The 20161-nt window shown below is 31.4% G+C and overlaps 1 protein-coding gene and 1 long non-coding RNA gene across 3 annotated transcripts; both read left to right on the top strand.

The window, feature by feature from the left end:
• Positions 1–9810: 9810 nt before the first annotated feature.
• LOC126682031 (flocculation protein FLO11-like) lies at positions 9811–16795 on the top strand. Its single transcript, XM_050377588.1, has 4 exons — positions 9811–10339; positions 14145–14542; positions 16094–16219; positions 16301–16795. The coding sequence occupies exons 1-4, from the start codon at positions 9811–9813 to the stop codon at positions 16514–16516; spliced, it is 1269 nt and encodes a 422-aa protein (XP_050233545.1). The 3' UTR covers positions 16517–16795.
• A 1694-nt stretch (positions 16796–18489) lies between these two features.
• Positions 18490–19839, top strand: LOC126682130 (uncharacterized). Of its 2 annotated transcripts, none has more exons than XR_007641408.2 (3): positions 18490–18779; positions 18894–19030; positions 19232–19839. It is a non-coding gene; the product is annotated as an uncharacterized LOC126682130 (long non-coding RNA). The 2 variants fall into 2 exon arrangements; XR_007641407.2 differs by having other exon boundaries at positions 18491–18779; positions 18897–19030.
• Positions 19840–20161: the final 322 nt, after the last annotated feature.

The raw sequence follows: 20161 nt of genomic DNA, 5'->3' as shown, positions 1-20161 counted from the left end.
TAAATGCATCAATTTCGATGTATTTTAAACTATAAACCAAAACCTAAAAAAAAGAGGTATAACTCACGGTAAGACTGGTGAAGTTTTAAACTTCTATAAACCAAGAATTCCATTTGTAAATTATATTTCTCAATAATCACATTATACTTTCACAAACTGGTAATCAACGTGCATGTGCGCATTTAGGTCGTGCGCGTTCCTGTTTATTCATGAGTGCTCTAATGACTTAGCCACAAGTCGTATAGGAGTGGCCCAACTCCACACTCATATAGGTGATTTCATCAAATTTATAAATCAACTATATATAAACCATCCTTAAGGAAAATGAAATCATTAAAAGTAATAAACTCATCCTTACAATAGTTGCTTCTAGTACAACCCACACCATATATAGGAATGAACTAAATTAAAATTTAGTACTAGCAGGATTAACACAAGACTTACCCGTATGAACCAAAATTTATGGGATCTCCAATCATAGAGGTCGGGTTACCATCATGGTTAATACTCAAATTGGCACAAGTCCCATTCCCCTCGATGTTTCAAGGATCATTTTCCTTCCCAAAGGTTTAGTAAGAGGATTGGCCAAATTCAACTCTGACTTTTTTTACCATTGTAAGCTTTATTCTTCGCAATGGCTATTGCCACTTGGCAATCACAATACATTGACACGGAAGGAGTTGGTTTTTATTTCTAAAGGAATACTGACTAAGAGGTTTTTCAACTATTCAGCCTCATTTCCAGCTAATTCTAAATCGCGGATTTGAATCCAATGCTTCTCTGAATGGACCGTAAAATGAAATTGAATACCTGGAATTGACATATTACAAATGGTAAATGATGTTAGATTGCACTCATATCAAAAAAAGAACAAGAAAGATATTCCATTATAATTCCGAAGTTTCAATATTTGGTCAATCAAGTCCGTTAAGGTATCTCAACATAGAGATGACCATAGGAGAAATAAACTCATAGTGTTAATTTACAATACAAATGGAATATATATTGGGAGGGAGCATATCATTTTAGCAATTCACTATGAAATACATCCCTTTTTTCGTTTTAATTTCCTGAAATTCTAATCTAGATTGTAAATACTAAAGTTCCCATATATTTTTCAAGAAAATCAATAACCTCTCCACAACCTTTCTTCTAGGTTATGTCTGGAGAAGACCATTTCTTCAATGTGCTCTATTAGTTTTCCTTTATTCTAATATCACAGTTTGTGGTGACGAACGAGTATAGTCTCAGAAATGGCAACAACTAGTATCTCACAATGGAACATAATACTAGTAACTCATACCAATGGCACAATGTAGGGACTAGCGAGCTTAAAATGCATACACACACAAAAAAAAGCATATCAGAAAATTACTTTGATGTATATGACATGATCGAAACATGTTGAAAGCTTTCAGCATCAAGAGCTGCCCGAATTGCTCCAACACGTCCATCCATCATGTCACTGGGACTAACAATATATGCCCCAGCTCGGGCCTGTTAATAGAATAAACAATACAAACAAAGCAAAAGAAGGCTCAGATTGTAGAAGCAATAGACTCTTATTTGAATTAAAGCGGTAAGATTAACCACCAACTTGGGCAATTTAGGAGCCCCATTTACAAAATCTAAGCCTAAGGAGTACTTAAAATAGAAATTCATGTCATAGATAAAGCATTTTTTCTGATTACATAAATTAACAGTCTCGAGAAAAATATTGATGTTATGGAAACCTTAAAAGAAGAAACTGATATATCTTTTAAAAGTACAAAGTAATATACTTCGAGATTCTATTCCGTGAATCCCACCTGTGAAACAGCCTGTTTACATAGTTGATGCACCGTCTCATCATTCATTATGACTCCTGGAAGGTATCATGAAAAGTAATCAGTACACATCTATGACATCATGAAATATATATCTATCAACCAAATTAGATGTGTGCCTATAAGATTATCATACTGCTCCTAAGAAAAGAATATAAACAATTGAAATATCAATTATAACTCTTATAAGATAAACCCGCGATGTTCACCCTCCCCCAACCAAACCCTAACCCTAGAACCTCAGTAACCCTAGCTCCGGCATCTGTTCTTGACCGGAAACCTGGACATGGAACACAGAATCTAAAGGACTTCAGCAGTGGCGGTATTGGGAAGGTTTCGAACATAATTTACTTCCAAAATTTCCATAGGAATTGGAGATATCACGATCTAGAGAAAGTATTTTCAAACGTCAAAGGGAGAGTATATCTGGCAACGAAAGTGACCAAGCGTAATGTAAGTTTTGGATTCCTCAGGCCCAAATCCGCTTCGTCGTTGACATGGGTAATTGAACGTTTGAACATGATCTCTATCGGGAAGTTCAAGCTCCGTGCTTTTGTATCTAGGTTTCCTGAACCAAAAACAATTCAGCCAGTTATGAGGATTATTGAAAGCCAACTCAAGTCAGCTCCTGTTTCCTTGCCATCCTTGCGAGACAACAGATCATACAAACAGGTTGCATCACCAACGAAAGTGACGATGACTACTGAATCAGTTAGGGCAAGGCCTCGTTTCAATATCTCTAATGATTTACTCCCTCGTAATAATGAATGGATGGATAGGTCCATTGTGGCTAGGGTTTCTAATATCACAACTGTGTTGCAAGCTAAAAGCTACCTCCAAGTCAAAAAGGTCCGGTTTCATAATGTTGCTTTTCTAGGGAGCAATATCGTGCTAGTTACTTTTGATTGTTTATTGAAGGCGGATGAATTTTTGATGGGGACAAGTCCTTTGTTAGCTGAATTTTTTCAATTCTTCTCATGGGTAGAAGATTTTAACCAAGCTTATACACGTTTGGTTTGGGTTTCGATTTCAGGAATGCCTTAATCCCTATGGTCTAACGATCTGTTTATGATGATTGAGAATGAGATTGGAGAGTCCGTTAGAGTTCACAAGGATGTTATGAAAAAAAAGGCTTGCCTCGAGCCTTGTTCTTATTTCATCTACATGCTCTTTTGTGAATTGTTCGATTGAGGCATTTATTTGAGTATCATCAGTCTTTTTTCATGTCGTGGAAACGACAGAACCTGTTTTATTCGATGATACCTTGGAGTTGGTTGAGGAGGACGTTGTCAAGTCTCCTTCGCCGCTTCCTGCGTTACTCGATGAAACTTGTAATTCTTATGATAAGGAGTCACTAAAAGCTGTCAATTCTAAGACTACTCGCACTGCAGTTTTGGACAGCAGTTCAGCGTGTAAAGTCATGGAATATGCCGAGGTAGCTGTTAAAAGTCAGAGTGTGCAAACAAATTCTCACATGGAAAAAGAAAACGAGAACAATACCAGTGATGTACAAGTCGTTAACCTGCAATCTGAACTACCAAATTTGAACAGCAGTACGAGGATTGAAGGGGACACAGAAGTCAGCATGGCAGGGAGAGAACGGTTATTTAAAAGAATTGACTACTTGGGGATTATTCATTCCTGCACTTCCAATCAAGAAGAAGTAAATGAATTATCTGATACAGACATAATAAACAGGAACAATCTTTTTGACAGTACACTGGCGTTTACAACAACTTCAACATCTGAAGATGAGGTAACTAAAACATGGAGGATTGACTATGATTTGGGGGTTTTCAAATTGGCAACAAAAGAGGCAACTCTACAGGAACTTACCAACAAGATTCATGGTGCTAGACAATAATCTTTTATACCAACAAGATTCATGGTGCTAGACAATAATCTTTTATCTACCAGGTTTTTATCTTTCATGGAATTGTCGTGGTGGTCTTTTAAATAATAGAAAGCAATTTTATTTTTTAAAGTTTTTGAAAGAAAAATAAATTTGGGGAATAAAATAAATTTTATTTACAACAATTTAATCCTTTGACCAAGTCAACTAATATTATTAATTGACCAAGGGAGATGTTAGCAAATTTGATCAAACGTTAAAGAGAAACTTTTATATTGTTAAAATATGAGGAGATTATTAATTAACTAGACCTTATGCAAGGATTTTGTTAGAAATTATTCCTAATTAATATTAGTCCATGAGTTTAGGTCGAATTATTTTTTTCCTCAGTTTCAAAAAAAAATCACTATATACCCCTTGACTTTTATATTTTTTAATATAACTAAACACCCTTGCAAGGATGCTTTCTTGAAAATAAAAATTATGTTGCCTTTAATGGAATTTGATGTTCCCTTTATACAGATTTGAATTGTTCATGGTGATAATTGAGCAAATCAAGTTAAAATTGTCATAATTGTAGATTGTGTTCTTGATTAAGTGTCTCTTTAAATATAATATTTAATTGACGATCAACTGCTTACATAAAATATTGTGATACGGGGTCAATAATTTAATTTTTTTAGATTTCATGGTGTTATCATTAGAATTCTTATCTCGTGTAAAGAAAAATGCAGCCTTTGATTATTTATTTGTCTTTTAATGTATTCACATACAAATTATTTACTTGAATTTATAATATTTATTTAGTGTTGCAATGAAATTTTATATTTCTTCTAACAAAAATACAAGAAAGTAACAATTTTTTAAAATTTACAATAAAATAATAGTTCATACCTAAATTAATAGGGTGAATTGTAAATAAGCCATAAAGAAACTCTTCAAAGTAATGAATTGGTAGGAGAATTGCAAGATCTGAGTTTATATGGGTGTTCTTGGATCCACTAACTATAAAATTGATATTGCCAATTATTAAGTTTAGGACAATTTAAAGGAATTAATCTCTATTTAATTAGGTTAAAATAATTTAAATTATTTTAATTTTAATTTTAAAAATCAAAAATTGTTTTTGCCGAGATGATCTAGTTTAAACTAAAATGAGATTTCTTAAATAAAATGACTATTTTTATAAAAAAGAACAAATAAAATTTTTTAATTTTTAATATTTATAAATACATCTCTCTATATTTTTATTATTTATAATTTTTATTATGTTATTTTAGAATTTTAAAAGGAATGTTTCTTTGATCAGAAGATGAAAGCTACGATTTTCTTCCTCTCATTTGTTTTTGGCCTAGTGGAAAAAAAAAATCAAACATTTACAATTTGTTGCAATTTTAATCCAAATTTTTAAATTTTTATAATAATAATCAAATTGCACTTTTCTATTGCAGTAATAGCTAAATTGGTGGCCAAATATATTATTTTCAATTAGATTATGAGACTATTTTTTTAAATAATGATATATTAAAAGCCATAAGATGTAAAAAAACTCAAAACAAGTCTTAAAGATTTAATTTTTTCACCATAAGGATTTTTTTTGGTAATTGGGGAGGGGGCAACGCTTGTGAAAAATACTTGAATCCACGATTTAACAGTTTATTGTACAGTATTTATATCATTTAAATTTTTATTTTACGAATAAATATGTAAATTAAAACTACAAGAAGTAACAAAATCAACATTTAAAACTTTCGTATAAAAAGTGGCACATTTACTTTTCTAATCAGTTTCTTAGTTTTGATTTGGATGTAGTACTCAATTACTACTGCTAGGATCCAATCTATATCTAAGTATGAGTTTGCTTTGAACTAATTCATCACAATTTTGACAACATATCATGCACTTTTCTTTGTCATTTAACTAGTTTTAATACGTCTAATATACTTCATCTCACTTTTCTAATATAAAAAAAGATCAATAAATATATTCTCTCACTTATAATCTTTAAACTAGTGACAGATACGCAATTTTTAATGAGAGTTTCAAATTTGATTTCTTTTCTTGCTATATTAATAATAATAAAAATATTCATAGCGCAAACCAATTAAAAAAATATTTTTTATAAATTTATCTAAAAAAAATTAAATTTTATATATCTATCATAATTCGATAATTCGATTGTCATTTTATCTATTTTTTTATCAATCAAGTTAATTGTAATTATTTTTCACCTTAATATTATAATCATTTGTCTTTTTTGTCTTTGTTTTTATCTTTTTGAATTCGTCTATTTTAAGTTGGAGAAATTAAAATTAAAATTGTGTTGTTGTTTATAATTTTTTATTAAGAGTTAAATTTTATTTTTGACAAAATAAAATTTTACTAACTTATAAGTTTTTGATGAATACTAACTAATAAGTTAGTATGTAAATTCAACTGAAATTGAGATAATTAAATTTATTAAATAAACTGAATAAAATTCTAAAAAACATTATTAAATTGAGATAGATTTTTAAAATTTTAAAATTTTAAATAAATTATAAAAGTCAAACAAGTTTGATATTTATTGGCACCACAAAGCCTTAGGAAAAACTAATATTTCAAGTTTAAAATGCAACTTGGAGAAAAGGTTTCGAGTTTTGGACTACTCACCAACCAATTTTCCATACCACACTAGAGTTGAAGCATAACTAATTCTGCAGATCTCTAAACTATTTTTTTATTTCTATTATATAAATTTAACTTTTTTTACTGACCTTCAATTTAAAAAAAAATGAATTTTTTCGGAAAAAAATATTTATGGCTTGATTAGCTTTTATCATTAATAATATTATTCACTATATATATTTAGCTAAATATTATTTATTTATTATTTGACCTTTTATAAACCGAATATTTGTCTGTTTTATAAGTTCATACCATTAGTAATTTTAATTATACTAGTTTCACATTACGTGCTATGCACGTGGCTCGTAACGTAATTTCTCAATAAATATTATAACTAGTGCCGCTTTACGTGTTTCACACGTGGCTCGTAGTGTAACTCGTCGAATAATGATAACTATATTTATTATAGATTATGATAATTATATTTATATTTAATTAATAATTTTTTCTGTATTTAAGAATAAACTATCAAATAATAATTACAATAATAGTTAATTAAAAATAATGTATTTTATGTATAGAGAATATAAGTAACAAATATTAAGTAATAATTAAAATAGTAATTTATTAGAAATAGTTTTAAAATAATAAAAATTAAATATTTAAAATAGACTATTTTAGTAAGTATTTTAGAATTATTTTAACATAGTATTATAAATAATTTATTTTAGTTAGTATTTTAACTATAATAATTTTTTAAATTAATTAAACCAATGTTTTTTCATGTCAAAACAATAATATTATACAAAGGCTATGAATGAGTTGCCTAGAGCTACTGTGCATATAAGGAAACAGGTTTTCTTTTTTGATGAAACATAAGGAAACGGGTTAATGCACCATAACTTGGGAAATTTAAGTTTAATACGTATTGTATCATATTTTGTAGCGTGATAATTAAATATTTAAAGGAGTTTATTTTAGTTACTACTCTAAGTTATTATCTTAACATATTTTTATAAATAGTTTATTTTGATTAGTATTCTAACTCTAATAACTATTGTAATATTTTAAAAGTATAAAGGTCATTAATGTAAATGTGCCTGCCCCCCCCCCCCCCCCCCACATCCGTGCTTTTATATATAGTATAGATATAGATGTATAGTACAATTATTTGAATGGTATCAATTTAATATTTAATTTAATAGTATTTTTTTATTATTTAATTATCTCTAAATATTTCATGTTAGTCACAATCAAGTAAGATCCATATTTTGATATTTTAATTTTAGTTTTAATTTTAAATTTTAAATATATTTATTCAAACCAGCTAAAATCAGAACAAGAACCGGTCAATATGAAACCACCTGAAACTGTCAAAAGAGCAGTTTAAAGCCGGTTCTATTTTTTCTTAAACCATGGCCCAACGGTTCTAAACCGGAGCTATGAACCGTGGTCACCTTTACTCTAGCTAGTATATTATAATTATCTCTAACAATAGTATGTCAAATATTATAGGTTAAAAGTAATCATCTCTCTATAAAAACGGTCTCAGCTTATTGCATAAGTCACCATTTCCACAATCAACATGGCTCTATCTTTATCTTCCACAATACTTATCATTTCCGTTTCTATTTTTGTGTTCGCCGGAGATGCAGTGCCGGAACAAGGGTCAATGCCGACGACAAAACTAAGCAATGATGCTAGACTTGGAGAATATATTGAAGTAGCAAATTTAATGGGTTCTTCGACTCCAACTCATTGGGTTGGTTTCTGTTTTCGTTCAACCGCTGGTTGGTTGGCTGGCGTTGGATGGAGAGGAATCCCTTATGCTTGAGGTAAATGAATGTTGAAGTTTCTTAGAGAAAAGATGGAAGAAATTAGAAATGAAGCAAAAGATATTGAACAATCGAAGCAGATGCTATAGCATTTCATAGGCATATAATCTTATTTTATTTTTAATGAATATATTAAAAAGCCATAAGGAGTGAAAATCTCTGCTACTCAACGAGTTTATTGGTGATTAGCATATGTTCGCGGATTAGATCCGCGAACACCAAAGAAAAATTAGCTTGTTCGCGAGTGCATTTCGGGAACATGTATAAAAAGGCACAAATCAGGAATTATCAAAAAAGAAGATACGAATAGAGAAATATGTTTCATCAAAGGGTTAATCTGAGAAATAACCCCACTAAAAAAAGTACTCCAACAAATAATGCTAAGAACTTGAATAAAAAATATTGAATTTCAACCGTAAATGTGTTTACTAGTTGAAGAAAATGGAAATACAAGTGTTTGTGTAGAGAATACAGTAATTCAATTGTAAAGTTCTTTATTGATTGAAGAAAATTGAAGCCACCTATTTTCTAAGTGTGGCGAGTCCGTATCGAGTCAGCTTCCTTCAATCCATTCGATAGCCTCTCGTCTTCTTCTTGACTCCGTATTCAATCCACTTGCTGGGATTATTCTAGCTGTTGCGCTCCAGTGTTAGACCTCGATCACTCGATTAGCACTTTGTTATCTTGACCCATATAGTTTGCATAGATTTGAGTGTTTTTGCCTTTGAGCTGATTTTTTGGATGATTGATCGGGTGTTTTAAATTGGCTGCTCTTCTCTTATTTATAGTCTTCAAACTGTTGCTTCAACTTTCAACTACACACGTTCTTCCCCACCTTCAAGAACTGCAAATTGTGACTCTGTTACTTCTGCACGTGCTTTTTAACTTCTATTTTTCTGAAAATAACTTTCTTGGGCTTTTGGGCCATTTAAAACATAATTTAATGGCCACATTAAACATGAGCTTACCCTTCTGAAAATGGGCTTGGGCCTTCTGAATCTTATGAGGAATTACTCGTCAACCTCTGGAGTCAACCTCTGAACTTAACCTCTGAAATCGACTACTGAAAATTAAATGGAGTCAACCTTTGGAATTAACTTCTGGAAATTAACTTCTAGAGTCAACCTCTAAAATCAACTTCAAAAAATTAACTTCTGTAGTCAAATGAGTCAACCTCTGGAATCAACTTCTGAAAATTAACTTTTGGAGCCAACCTCTGGAAATTAACTTCTGGAATCAACCTCTGAAATTAAACTTCCAACCTCTGGCCAATTTTATCCAGTAGCTTTTTCTATCTTTTAAAAAAGAATATGGCTTTTATGGCTTTTTAGCCATAATTTTAATTTTGGTGCAAATAGTGCCCCTTATATAATTGGCTTTTTAGAAATAAAGACATTTATATATATTTTTTTAGCCAAAATTAATTTTTTTAGCTTTCACCATGGTTAGACCTAAGGTTTTATTTTCTGAAATTGATAAGGATTTTTGGTGGTGTGAAAATCCATTAGAGACAATGAATTCAAAAAATTTAGAATTAGGCAAATGCCCAAGAGGTGAGGGTGTTTTAGAAAAATAAAGAAATTCAAATTCTCCTTCTTCCCCAAAATCCATGGCACAAAACCCTAATTCCAAAATTAAAATTGATTTTTCTCCCAATCCTCCAAACAATAATCTTCAAGATTTGTCAAAAATGGAAGAAGGAGAAGACAAACCGCCGGCCACCAAAGACCAGCAGCTCAGCAGTCCATTTCCCGCCTCGGCATCGCCCAGCTCCTCCTCTCACCACGCGCAACAACTCCTCTTGGTGGCAGCTCCTTCCGGCCAACCACTTAACATCGTCTCTTGCAGTTCGACGGTTCCAACGCACCCAGCTCATGCGCGTTCGTCACGCTCACCCGCCGCTACAACTCCCTCACCATCGCACTCGACGTCGCTCGGTTGCTGCTCACCATCTCCAGCGATGACGTCGTTTCTTCCAGGAACAGCAGCATGCGAGTCTTCAACGGTAGGCGCGACGTTCGAGCTAGCAGCAACAGATCCAGAGACCGTCAACTCCACGCCAGCAGACCGGCGGCCAGCTTCTCCGGCATCTCCATTCGTCCTCTCATCGTCGGCAGCAACCAGTTTTTCCTGTCCAGCAGTTGCGGTGGAGACCAGCAGCTCCTCATTGACAAATCTGGTTGCTCAGCAATTCCCACCGACAATTCCCACGGCTTCAGGTAAAATTCACATATATATTTTTTTTCAAATTCTTGAACTTTAGCTGTTGTGATTTCTGACTATGTTTATTAGGTAAGTTCCTAAGACACGACACCACTTATCATGCCAAAACACATAACAAATAACATGCATAAGGCCTTGGTTTGAAACCAAGGCTCTGATACCAAGTTTGTCACGACCCATTTTCAAGTTGGAGTCACGCGCGGGGGGAACTACAAAGTTAAAGAGAAGTGGATGAGAGTAATGTGAAGGATGGGTGACCTACTGGAAAGTTGGAAAATTTGCGGGTCAGTGCGGGTGTGTGTTGTATAGCCGGTGGGCGTGTGACGGTGGTTGACCGTTTAAATAATATTTCATTTTACGATTTTAATTAAAAAATATTTTTTTTAATTTTTAAAAATTAGCGACGGATTTAAATCCGTCGCAAAATCCGTCGCAAAAAAAATTATTCCCTCGCTGTAAAATTGGCGACCAGATATTTAGCGACGGACAACGTCGCTAAACTCGTTTAGCGACGAAATTTAGCCATTTAGCGACGGAAAAATCCGTCGCTAAATGGCTGTTTTTTAGTAGTGTAATTACTTAAAAAAAACTCACCTTGTAATATTTTTTCGTTTATACCCTCACGTAGGAAAAAGTTCATTTGTACCCTTTTTTGATTTTTCGTTTTCATCTCTACCCTAAAATTTAAATTTTTGACAATTAAATTAATTAAAGGATGAAAACATTATAAATGATTAATAATATTAATGTTTAATTAGAATATAAGCTAAATATAAAGGATCATTTTGAATATTTTTCTAAATGAAAAGAGTTCAAATTAGCTCTTTAGGGTAGAGACGAAAATAAAAAATAAAAAAAAAGATACAAATGAACTTTTTCTTAAGTCAGGGTATAAACTAATAAATATTATAAGGTGGGGTTTTTTTTAAGTAATTAGGTCTTTTTAAAATAAAAATGGAACGCCTAAACGTTAGAGGTGGAAAGTTTCATGCAACATTCAAAGAGAAACCATTAGGAAACTGCTGAATCACCAAGGTGAATGTAATAGAAAGATTGCAAGATGGAAACAGAAATACTCAAACATGAAAGTTGAAATAAGAAAATAATAAAACTGCACTTTTATAAGAATAAGTTATACACTAAATTGCACGGAAACGGAAACGGAAACGGCGAAACGGATTTTTTCAAAATATAGGAAACGGAAACGTGAGGGAAACATGTAAATAGTAAAAATATAGGAGTATATTTATAAATATTAAAAGTTATAAAATTATATAATATATATATATATATATATTATTTTATTTATAAAAAATTTATTTTCATATAAATAAACTATTATAACAATTAATAAAATAAACTATTTGAATATATAACAAATATAGCATATCAATAAATTTCATAATTGTAAAGTCTATAATTTGAATATATAACAAATATAACATATCAATAAATTCCATAATTATAAAGTTTATGGGTAATTGATTAGGTCGCCTTTTATTTATAAGTAATACTTTTTAGTTTTTTTTAATATTTAAGATTTTTTTTATATAGGAAACGGGTTTCCTGTTAAGAAAGTTTCCAACTTTTAGTATTTACGGAAACGGGCCCGCAACGTTTCCGAAAAGTTTCTGAGAGTTTTCGAAACAGAAACGTTTCCGAACCTGGGAAACTCATCCTACGCAAGGTTTCCGTGCATCCTAGATACATATAGAGTTTCAAAGTTTTGAAAGCGGTTTTCGAAAATAAACACGGAATGTTAAAATATGGAATTCGAGAAGTTTCTGTGCAACTAAAAACAAATCATTAAGAATCTGTTTTGCGATGCTAAACAGTTACAACAGCTTTTGTTTGCTCATGTATTGGCAAATAGCTCCATAGGAAGAGTTGGAGTAATTCTTAATCAATAATCTAATGCTATGTGGTTGGTTTCAATCAGATTGAGAATATGAAAGAGAAACTCACAAATTGTGCTGCTTCTTAGTGGCTTGATGCACTTAGGGTATGTATTTGGTTCAAATCAAATCGAACCAAAAAAAATTCTCTTTTTAAAAACCGAACAATTTATGATTTTGAGGAAGATAGTTTTTAAATCAAACCGAATCAGTCAAAAACTTAACTGAATTTTTTTATGTTTAAAGCTAAACCAAACCGAAAAATTGGTTTTTTTTAGTATCCAACTAAACCTAACTGAATTTATCGGCTTGGTTTGATTTTTTTAGTTTCAGTCGGTATTTTTACACCCCTATATGCAGAAAAGAGTTCATGCAACAGAGCGAAAACACGACCAAAAGATCAGGATTTTTAAGGCATAATGTTATAGATGAGAATGTCAATGTTGATAAAACTGTAGTAATAGATAAAAAAAAGATGGTGATGATATCTAAAGAATTAGAGGTCAATCAGTATTTAAAAAACAAAAACAAATTAAAATAATACTAGTACGAAGTGAAAATGTCTCATTTGATTGTATTTAGGGTTAAATGCAAATTCATACACCAACTTTGACCTAATTTGCAATTACAACATAAACTTTTAAATTTGACGACAATGTCGGTAACCAACTTTCATTTCTTGGCAAATTGGTACATCGACCAATCATAAAACGACAAATGGCGGTTTATTACAATGTCCACGTTAGTGTTTTTTGAGTTTGGTGTATCGATTTGCCAAAAGTGTAAAGTTGGTTACTGACATTGCCAAGTTTCAAAGTTTATGTTGTCATTGCAAATTAGGTCAAAGTTGGTGTATGAATTTGCATTTAACCCTTGTATTTATCTTTTGAAAATCTTCATTTAAACAACCGAACTTTTTTTTTTCAAATTATGGACAATAAATAATTATTTAATATAATTTTTTATTTATATTCTTATTGATAGTAATTTTATTTTCAATGTTAATTTTAATAAATTTAATTTCTTATAATAGTAGTTTTGCACAAAAACTATAGAAACTCTACAACTAGAATGAATTAAAAAGATAATTATCATTCAAACATGTATACCACTATTTAATTATGTAAAATTAATTGCAACAATTTTTAATAAATACTTATTTTTTAAAATTAGTTTCTTATTATAAATACTTTAAATTGTTTATTAATTTAGTCGGAAAAATAAATTTTTTATAAAAGAATAAAGAAGAATGGGAAAGAGAAAGGAAGTGTTGGCTAAAACATTCAATTGTTTGTATGTTTTTATTCTATTTTTTCTTGATTCTAAAAATTGCAAATGAGATGTTTGATGGTTATATTTATGTATTGATCCCTAATTTAAATATAAGCCAAAACACGGGTTGGCTCGTATTTAAACTTAATATTTATGACCAAAATACCCTGTACATATTAAATTTATATGGTTTTTCGGTGAAATTGTTTGGTCCTATATGGAATTATAATTTCAAATTTCGCGCGTAAAAAAACAAGACTAGCGCGAAATCAGACTCACGCCAATTTTAGTAAAAAAATAAGCATATAACCCCTAAATTTAGACATATGCTTAACAATCAAATCCAAATATGATCTTCTTATATTTAAACATAATTTTAGTTTGATAAAAAAAACATAATTTTAGTAGATTTAAATATAGTTTTAATGACTTTTGTAGATTTTTAATATGTGAAGTAAAATATTAAATGTTAATATTGTTTTTTAGACTAAATTATTTTTGTAATTATTTTCAAATTCTTGGTTATTTTCGTAAAAATCGCTGAAATATATTCTATTGAATCGAACCGGATTTCACAGACAGTCAAGCCTCTTAAATTAATCAAACTCAAACTTAAAATATATTCAAAGATCTTAACGACACTTTGATTTCGAACACTCTTCAGTGTCAAACACCGCTCCACCAGTTCACGATGTCCGCCCTATCGCTTCATTCCGACCCGACCCGGATATTCCCGACCAGACCGCCCTCCCCGCCGCCGTCGATCCACTCCTCCAAAACGGCTCCTTTATCGACGCCACACCTGTCAAACCGAGCACAGATAACGACAACAGTCATCAGCAAGAGGCAGCCAATGGTGGAAGCGTAGAGCCGCCGCCGCCGACTGCAGCGACGCCGCTGAGATCGAGAAGAAAAGTGCCTGTGTATATGGCGGTGGCTCTTTCATCTGACTCGGCGAATTGGTTGTCCCCCGGTTGGGTGGTTGAAGATAGGGTTAGGACTGCCGGTGCTACGGCGGGCACCGTCGATAAGGTTGATTTCATTTACGTTAATTTAAATTTAATTGGTTTTATTCTAGTGTAATTAATGCTTGATTGTTGTTAAATTTAATAGCGTTTAATTGTTGGTTTATTTGTTTGCTTAAATGTTTTATTTAATTGAGATTTTTTTTTGACATTAAAAAAATTTGGAATTTTAAGCAGTTACAATGTAAGAATTTAGAAAATATACTTATTCCCTTTGTTTTAAGGGAAACCTAGGGAAATGAAAGAAATATTAAACTAATAATAATAAAGGTTATTTGCATGAAAATTCACCAACTTTACCTATTTTAGCGATTTTATTGATTTAATTGTTCCACGATTGAAATTCGCTAAATAATGGCATAACCGAAGCAATTTTCCGTCACCAAAGGATGACCATTTTGGCAGTTTCATAATGAAGGAAATGATCCCGGATTATGGCGTTGATTTTCAACTTGCCAAAAACTGATTGGTTAGGCCGTTATTTACCGACTTTCATATGTGGAATTGAAGGCGCGAAAATATGTGAAGTTTGGCCTTTTAATGTAAATAACCCTAATAATAAAATGAGGAAGGGAAGTTGAGTTGAATAGTGAGATAGGGAAATATACTTTCACTTGCTTTTATTTTCCTTTCTTTCCTTAATTTAATGATAAAACTAACAAAGTGAATATAAATAGGATTTTAGCCTTTGAGAAAGAAAAAAAGAATATAAATAGGATTATAATTATTGTTTTAATTAGTAACATGCTCAATTAGCATTTGCCATTTGGATCAGCCATTTATAGCCGGATACATGTGGTTGATTTGATAATATTCAGGATTAACTGCAAATGACGGGATTAGGGCTGCAGCAATTTTACGTAAATAGTTTGGATTTGAAAGGGAGGATCTCATACAACTAGCAGTTCGGCACCATTTAACTTTGAGTCAAGGCTTTGTTGAGTTATTTGTTTCCGGTGCTTTCTAGACCTGCTGTAATGTTTTCATATCATATTTAACAGTATGTGTCCCGGAATTTTTCTAATAGAGGGTGCTTGTCTTAGTCAGCAAATTGATGCCTTGAGTAATATTTCATGTTTACGCTTTTTTATTATTAATGCATTTCGAATGTCCATAATTGAGCTCCGATGTTCCTATTCTGAATCCTAGGTATTGTTTTCAATTTTGGGCAGTTATAGGAGTAGATCAATAATTCTGTTAATAGATTTTTAGTGGATTGTAATTTTACTTACTCTGCGTAAATGGGCTTTTTACAATCCTTGACTGGATTTCTTATTGTATGGCTAGAAGCCTAGAACTATAACTTAGAAATTGTGACTAGAGCTATGTTTAGAATACTCGGGATTAAATGGTAAATTTAGATACGACAGCTACGTGGTTTGTGTTTTTGTGCTTCAATATGACATTAAATAATAAGAGTTCAACAGAAAATAGTGTATTTGTGTGTGTCTGTTCTGGAAACAACAGAAAATAGTGTATTTGTGTGTGTCTGTTCTGGAACTTTGTTTCCGTCAAAAACGAAGTTGAACGTATTGTAAATTTTCTCTACCTTGTGCAGTATTACGCCGATCCCGTATCAAATCGTCGATTCAGATCCAAGAAAGAGGTGCAGTACTATCTCGAAACAGGAATGTTGAAGCCGAAGAAAACGAAAGCCACAGAGAATCCCGAGATAGATTCTAGCGTGAGAACCTGAACTATGACCAACTCAATAACCCCATTTAATTCGATTTCCTTTTAACATTAACTCGGTTTTATTCTGTAGTCTACAGGGAGTGCTGGGAGTAAAAAATCCCAGAAGACTAACAAGAAGGCGAAGGTCGTTAAAAGGAACTTCGACTACGTGAATGTGCCTGAGAAGGTCGAATGGGCTCTCACAGACGCGATTCAAGATAAGTGGACTCCTTCCGTTGGAGGTCAAAAAGTGGCGGAATCTGAGCGGCAAAACTGGGAGTTTGAGATGACGCATCGGCAACATTAACATTTAGAAGAGGTATCACAGTGTTTGAAAGCTTTTAATGTATTGCCAACTGAATCATCGGTAGTAGTTGTCTCGTAAAGGTCTATAGCTTAGGTCTCTGTTTCTTTGCAAATTACATATCCATCCTCACACAGCTGGTAAGTGTACACTAATCCTACATCTCAAAAACTGATTAGTGTTTTAACCTCTTGTTTTGGGTCTGTTAGTTTGTAGTTTAAGTTAAATTTATATTTATCAAGTGACAAGTTTTTAGCCGGAGTTCACCTTCCGGGATTTTAATATGGACTCGGGCATCTTGATACTTTGTGCCTATCATCTTTAGCTACATCATAGGCAATGCTGTTATATGTATCAGAATTTGATGTTGGGTATGCACCTACAATGGTATACTTTATATATTTTTGATTTGTCCCTATCTATGTGGCGCGAACACGGATACATGACACTTGAACTCAGGCATGGTGAAACAGTTTAATTCTAAGGTTTCCATTGTTAAAATGATGTTTCTTGTCCGAAACGCCAAGTTTCGACACGTTTTCAAAACCTGAAATGTTGACCGAATGAAGTGTCCATGCTACATAGAATCCTATGTGTATCAAAATTTACGCGAGTGTGCGTAAGAGGTGACCGAAATTTCATTCGGACTGAATGATGTGTTTCATTTTCAGACTGGTTTGATTTTCATGTTTTTAAAACTTTGGTTAATTCGGCGATTTTGATTTGGTTAACTTTGACCATTTGGGTTCAGTTTGGTTAGAACATTAACTGTTCATTTAACCAGATTATCCTCGTATTTAAATTTTTAGAATTAATTCAGTTTTAAAAATTATGGATTATATAATAAATGGGTCAAACATACATGATTAAGTGAATTGTTCGACTGATTTTGTTTCTTTCTAAATTTTGGTTATTCGGTTTGGGTGGTTCAATTATTCATATTTTTTCAGTTTGATTTGTATAAAATCAAATTTTGGGGAAGACAAAGACAGAGGTCCATGGTTCAGCAGATTTGCCTCTCTACTAATTAATAAATTCTAACACGAACGTTCTGATAAATTCAAGAGCAAGTAAACAGTGCTACTTGCAGTTAAAAAATAAATAAAAAGAGTAACAGAATGTTTTTTTTTTCTTCTCTAATATTGGTTATCAATCAATAATTTTATTTATAATGTTTCTTATAGTAGAAATATTATTGCTTAGTTTGCTTTAGGCTTTTGCCTCTTCTCTTGTATCAAAAAAAAAAAAAATTATTTATTCAGCACTTTTTTAACATTAGAGAAGGAAAACGCTTAGGTATAAATGTTGGACAACATTCAACTAAAATAGTAGGTTTATTTATTCAACATTCAATATTTAAATTGAGGGACTAAAGACGGGTTGTTTATGAAAAATATTTTCCATAAATAGGTTCCTCCTTTTCCTGATGCAAGGGCAGTAAAAACCATTAAAAAGAAATACTCATACGTATGTGACTTTTTAAAAGACCTAATAAAATTTTACGATTTGTTATAATTTAATTCAAATTTTTTTCTATTATAATATGGACAAGCTTGTCATTTTTTGTTAGGTTATTCGACTATTATTATTTTTTAATAAATAATAATATATTAAAAGTCAAAACAAGTGACAAAAAAATCAAAATCACTCCAAAATTTTCGCACAAAAAATGTAATTTGGCTATTATTACAATTAAAAATATAATTTGGCTATTAGAAATTAAAAAAATTGGATTAAATTACAACAAGTTGTAAAGATCTGGATTTTTTTCACTATAAGGCATTTTCAAAAGAAATCGTGTATTTTTATGAGAAATTTAGGAAAAATACTCCAATATTGAAAATATTTGTAAATCTTACCTCACTGTTAAAAAGTTAAACAAAATACCTTCCGTTTTTAACCTTTTTATGTTTTTACTCCAAACAATATTTTTTTTATTTTAATACCTAAATCTTTCAAAAGAAATACGCTAAATCTTTATAACTTTATCTTTTTACTCTGTCATTGTTGTTCGTCTTTTTCATTGAATCTGCAGCGATGATTTTCAACTTTTCTCTCAACTCTCTATTTTCTTCCCTTTCCAGATCTCAATTATTTCAATTTTTTTATGAAGCAATAACAAGTTGAAGGCGAGAAATGAAGAAGAAAAGGAAATGGCACTGAGATGAAGATGACATTGAAGGCAACGAGGACCTAAACTTGTAGATTCTTGAGAAAGCACCTCTAATGATGATTTGTGTGATGATTTGCACGATTTGATTAACTTGTAAGTTCACCTAATTTTATTAGTTTTTATTGTCATGAGAATGATTCCATTCCGGTTGATGTCGTTGAAATCTAATATATCGGTTTTCCAAATCGATTCTATTTTTCTGAATAGAAGTGTTGGATTTTTGTTGCTCTTCCTGCTTCGCGGTGCTCCAAAGATTGAGAGATCGGCGATGAGAGCTCGGCGGAGCTTGCTGTTGCTTTTCCCATCGGAGTATCTTTTGAGCTTATTCTCTCCTGTCATTTCAGGTATAGTTCGATTCCTGTCTATTTAAGGTTTATGCAATTTGTTGATTCTATTTTAATTTCTATTTAGTTTTTTTTTTAAATGAATAATTGAACTTGTAGTTTTAACAAATTAATTTTACGTCATATGCCATAACTGATAAAGATCTGCTTTGAAATTTGTATTCTACTACTCTTTCGCTAATCTTACATTTATGCATAAAGGGAGATTCATGGAAGCCACTAGTTTGCTATAGCTTCATGCTATGTCAGCTACTCAATCAGTTCAGAACCATGGGCATATTAGTAAGTAAAGAAGCCATCTTTTACCAGTACTGGTTTTTGCCGGCTGTAGTGAGTGTGATGATGATGCATGTGGTTCTTGTTGAGTTCGATAAAAGTCTAGCCGGTTGTGAGACGTTGAATTGGGTGCAGTGGGCTATAAGTTTCATCACTGCTGCATTTTCATGGGGTTTGGAAATAGTTTTGAAATCAACTTCAGTCTTCATTTCTGATCTTGGACAATAATAAATGAATGGACACAATCTTTCATATATTATTGCCTATGACAAACCAATTAAAAGAGAGATGCCAAATTTCAAATATGTAATGTCAGCAGACCAAACAAAAATATAATTATGGTTAATTGTTTTTCTTTCATTGTATTAGTATTGATTTTGATATTGTTGTTTGTCGTGTCGAGGTTCTTTTTAGATGCTATTTTCTTATAAATATATATTGGCTATGACTTCATCTGCATCTATAGCTTGGACTTCACCTTTGGTTTTTAATGTATTTCAACAATTAATATATTTGATAATTTAATTTTAGAATTTTTTGGTGTTTAGTGATTGAATTAATACATATTAACGCGATGAATAATATATAAAAAGAAAGGTTATGTAAAAAATATATTAAGATTTTCATGATAACTCTATGATAATATTATTTAATTTCGCATAAATAAAATAAAAGATTATGATAAGATTATGATAATCTCATAATAAGATAATAATAATATTACTTAAAATAATTTATGCAAAAATTATGAAAAAGTTACGATAAAGCTATGATGGACTATGATAATATTATAATAAAACTCTGATAATATTATGATAAGGCCATGATAATAAATATTATTTAATTCTGTATAAA

The sequence above is a fragment of the Mercurialis annua genome, linkage group LG5 (assembly GCF_937616625.2).
Source record: "Mercurialis annua linkage group LG5, ddMerAnnu1.2, whole genome shotgun sequence".
In the NCBI taxonomy this organism is placed as follows: domain Eukaryota; kingdom Viridiplantae; phylum Streptophyta; class Magnoliopsida; order Malpighiales; family Euphorbiaceae; genus Mercurialis; species Mercurialis annua.
This window is presented reverse-complemented; position numbering and strand designations above follow the sequence as displayed.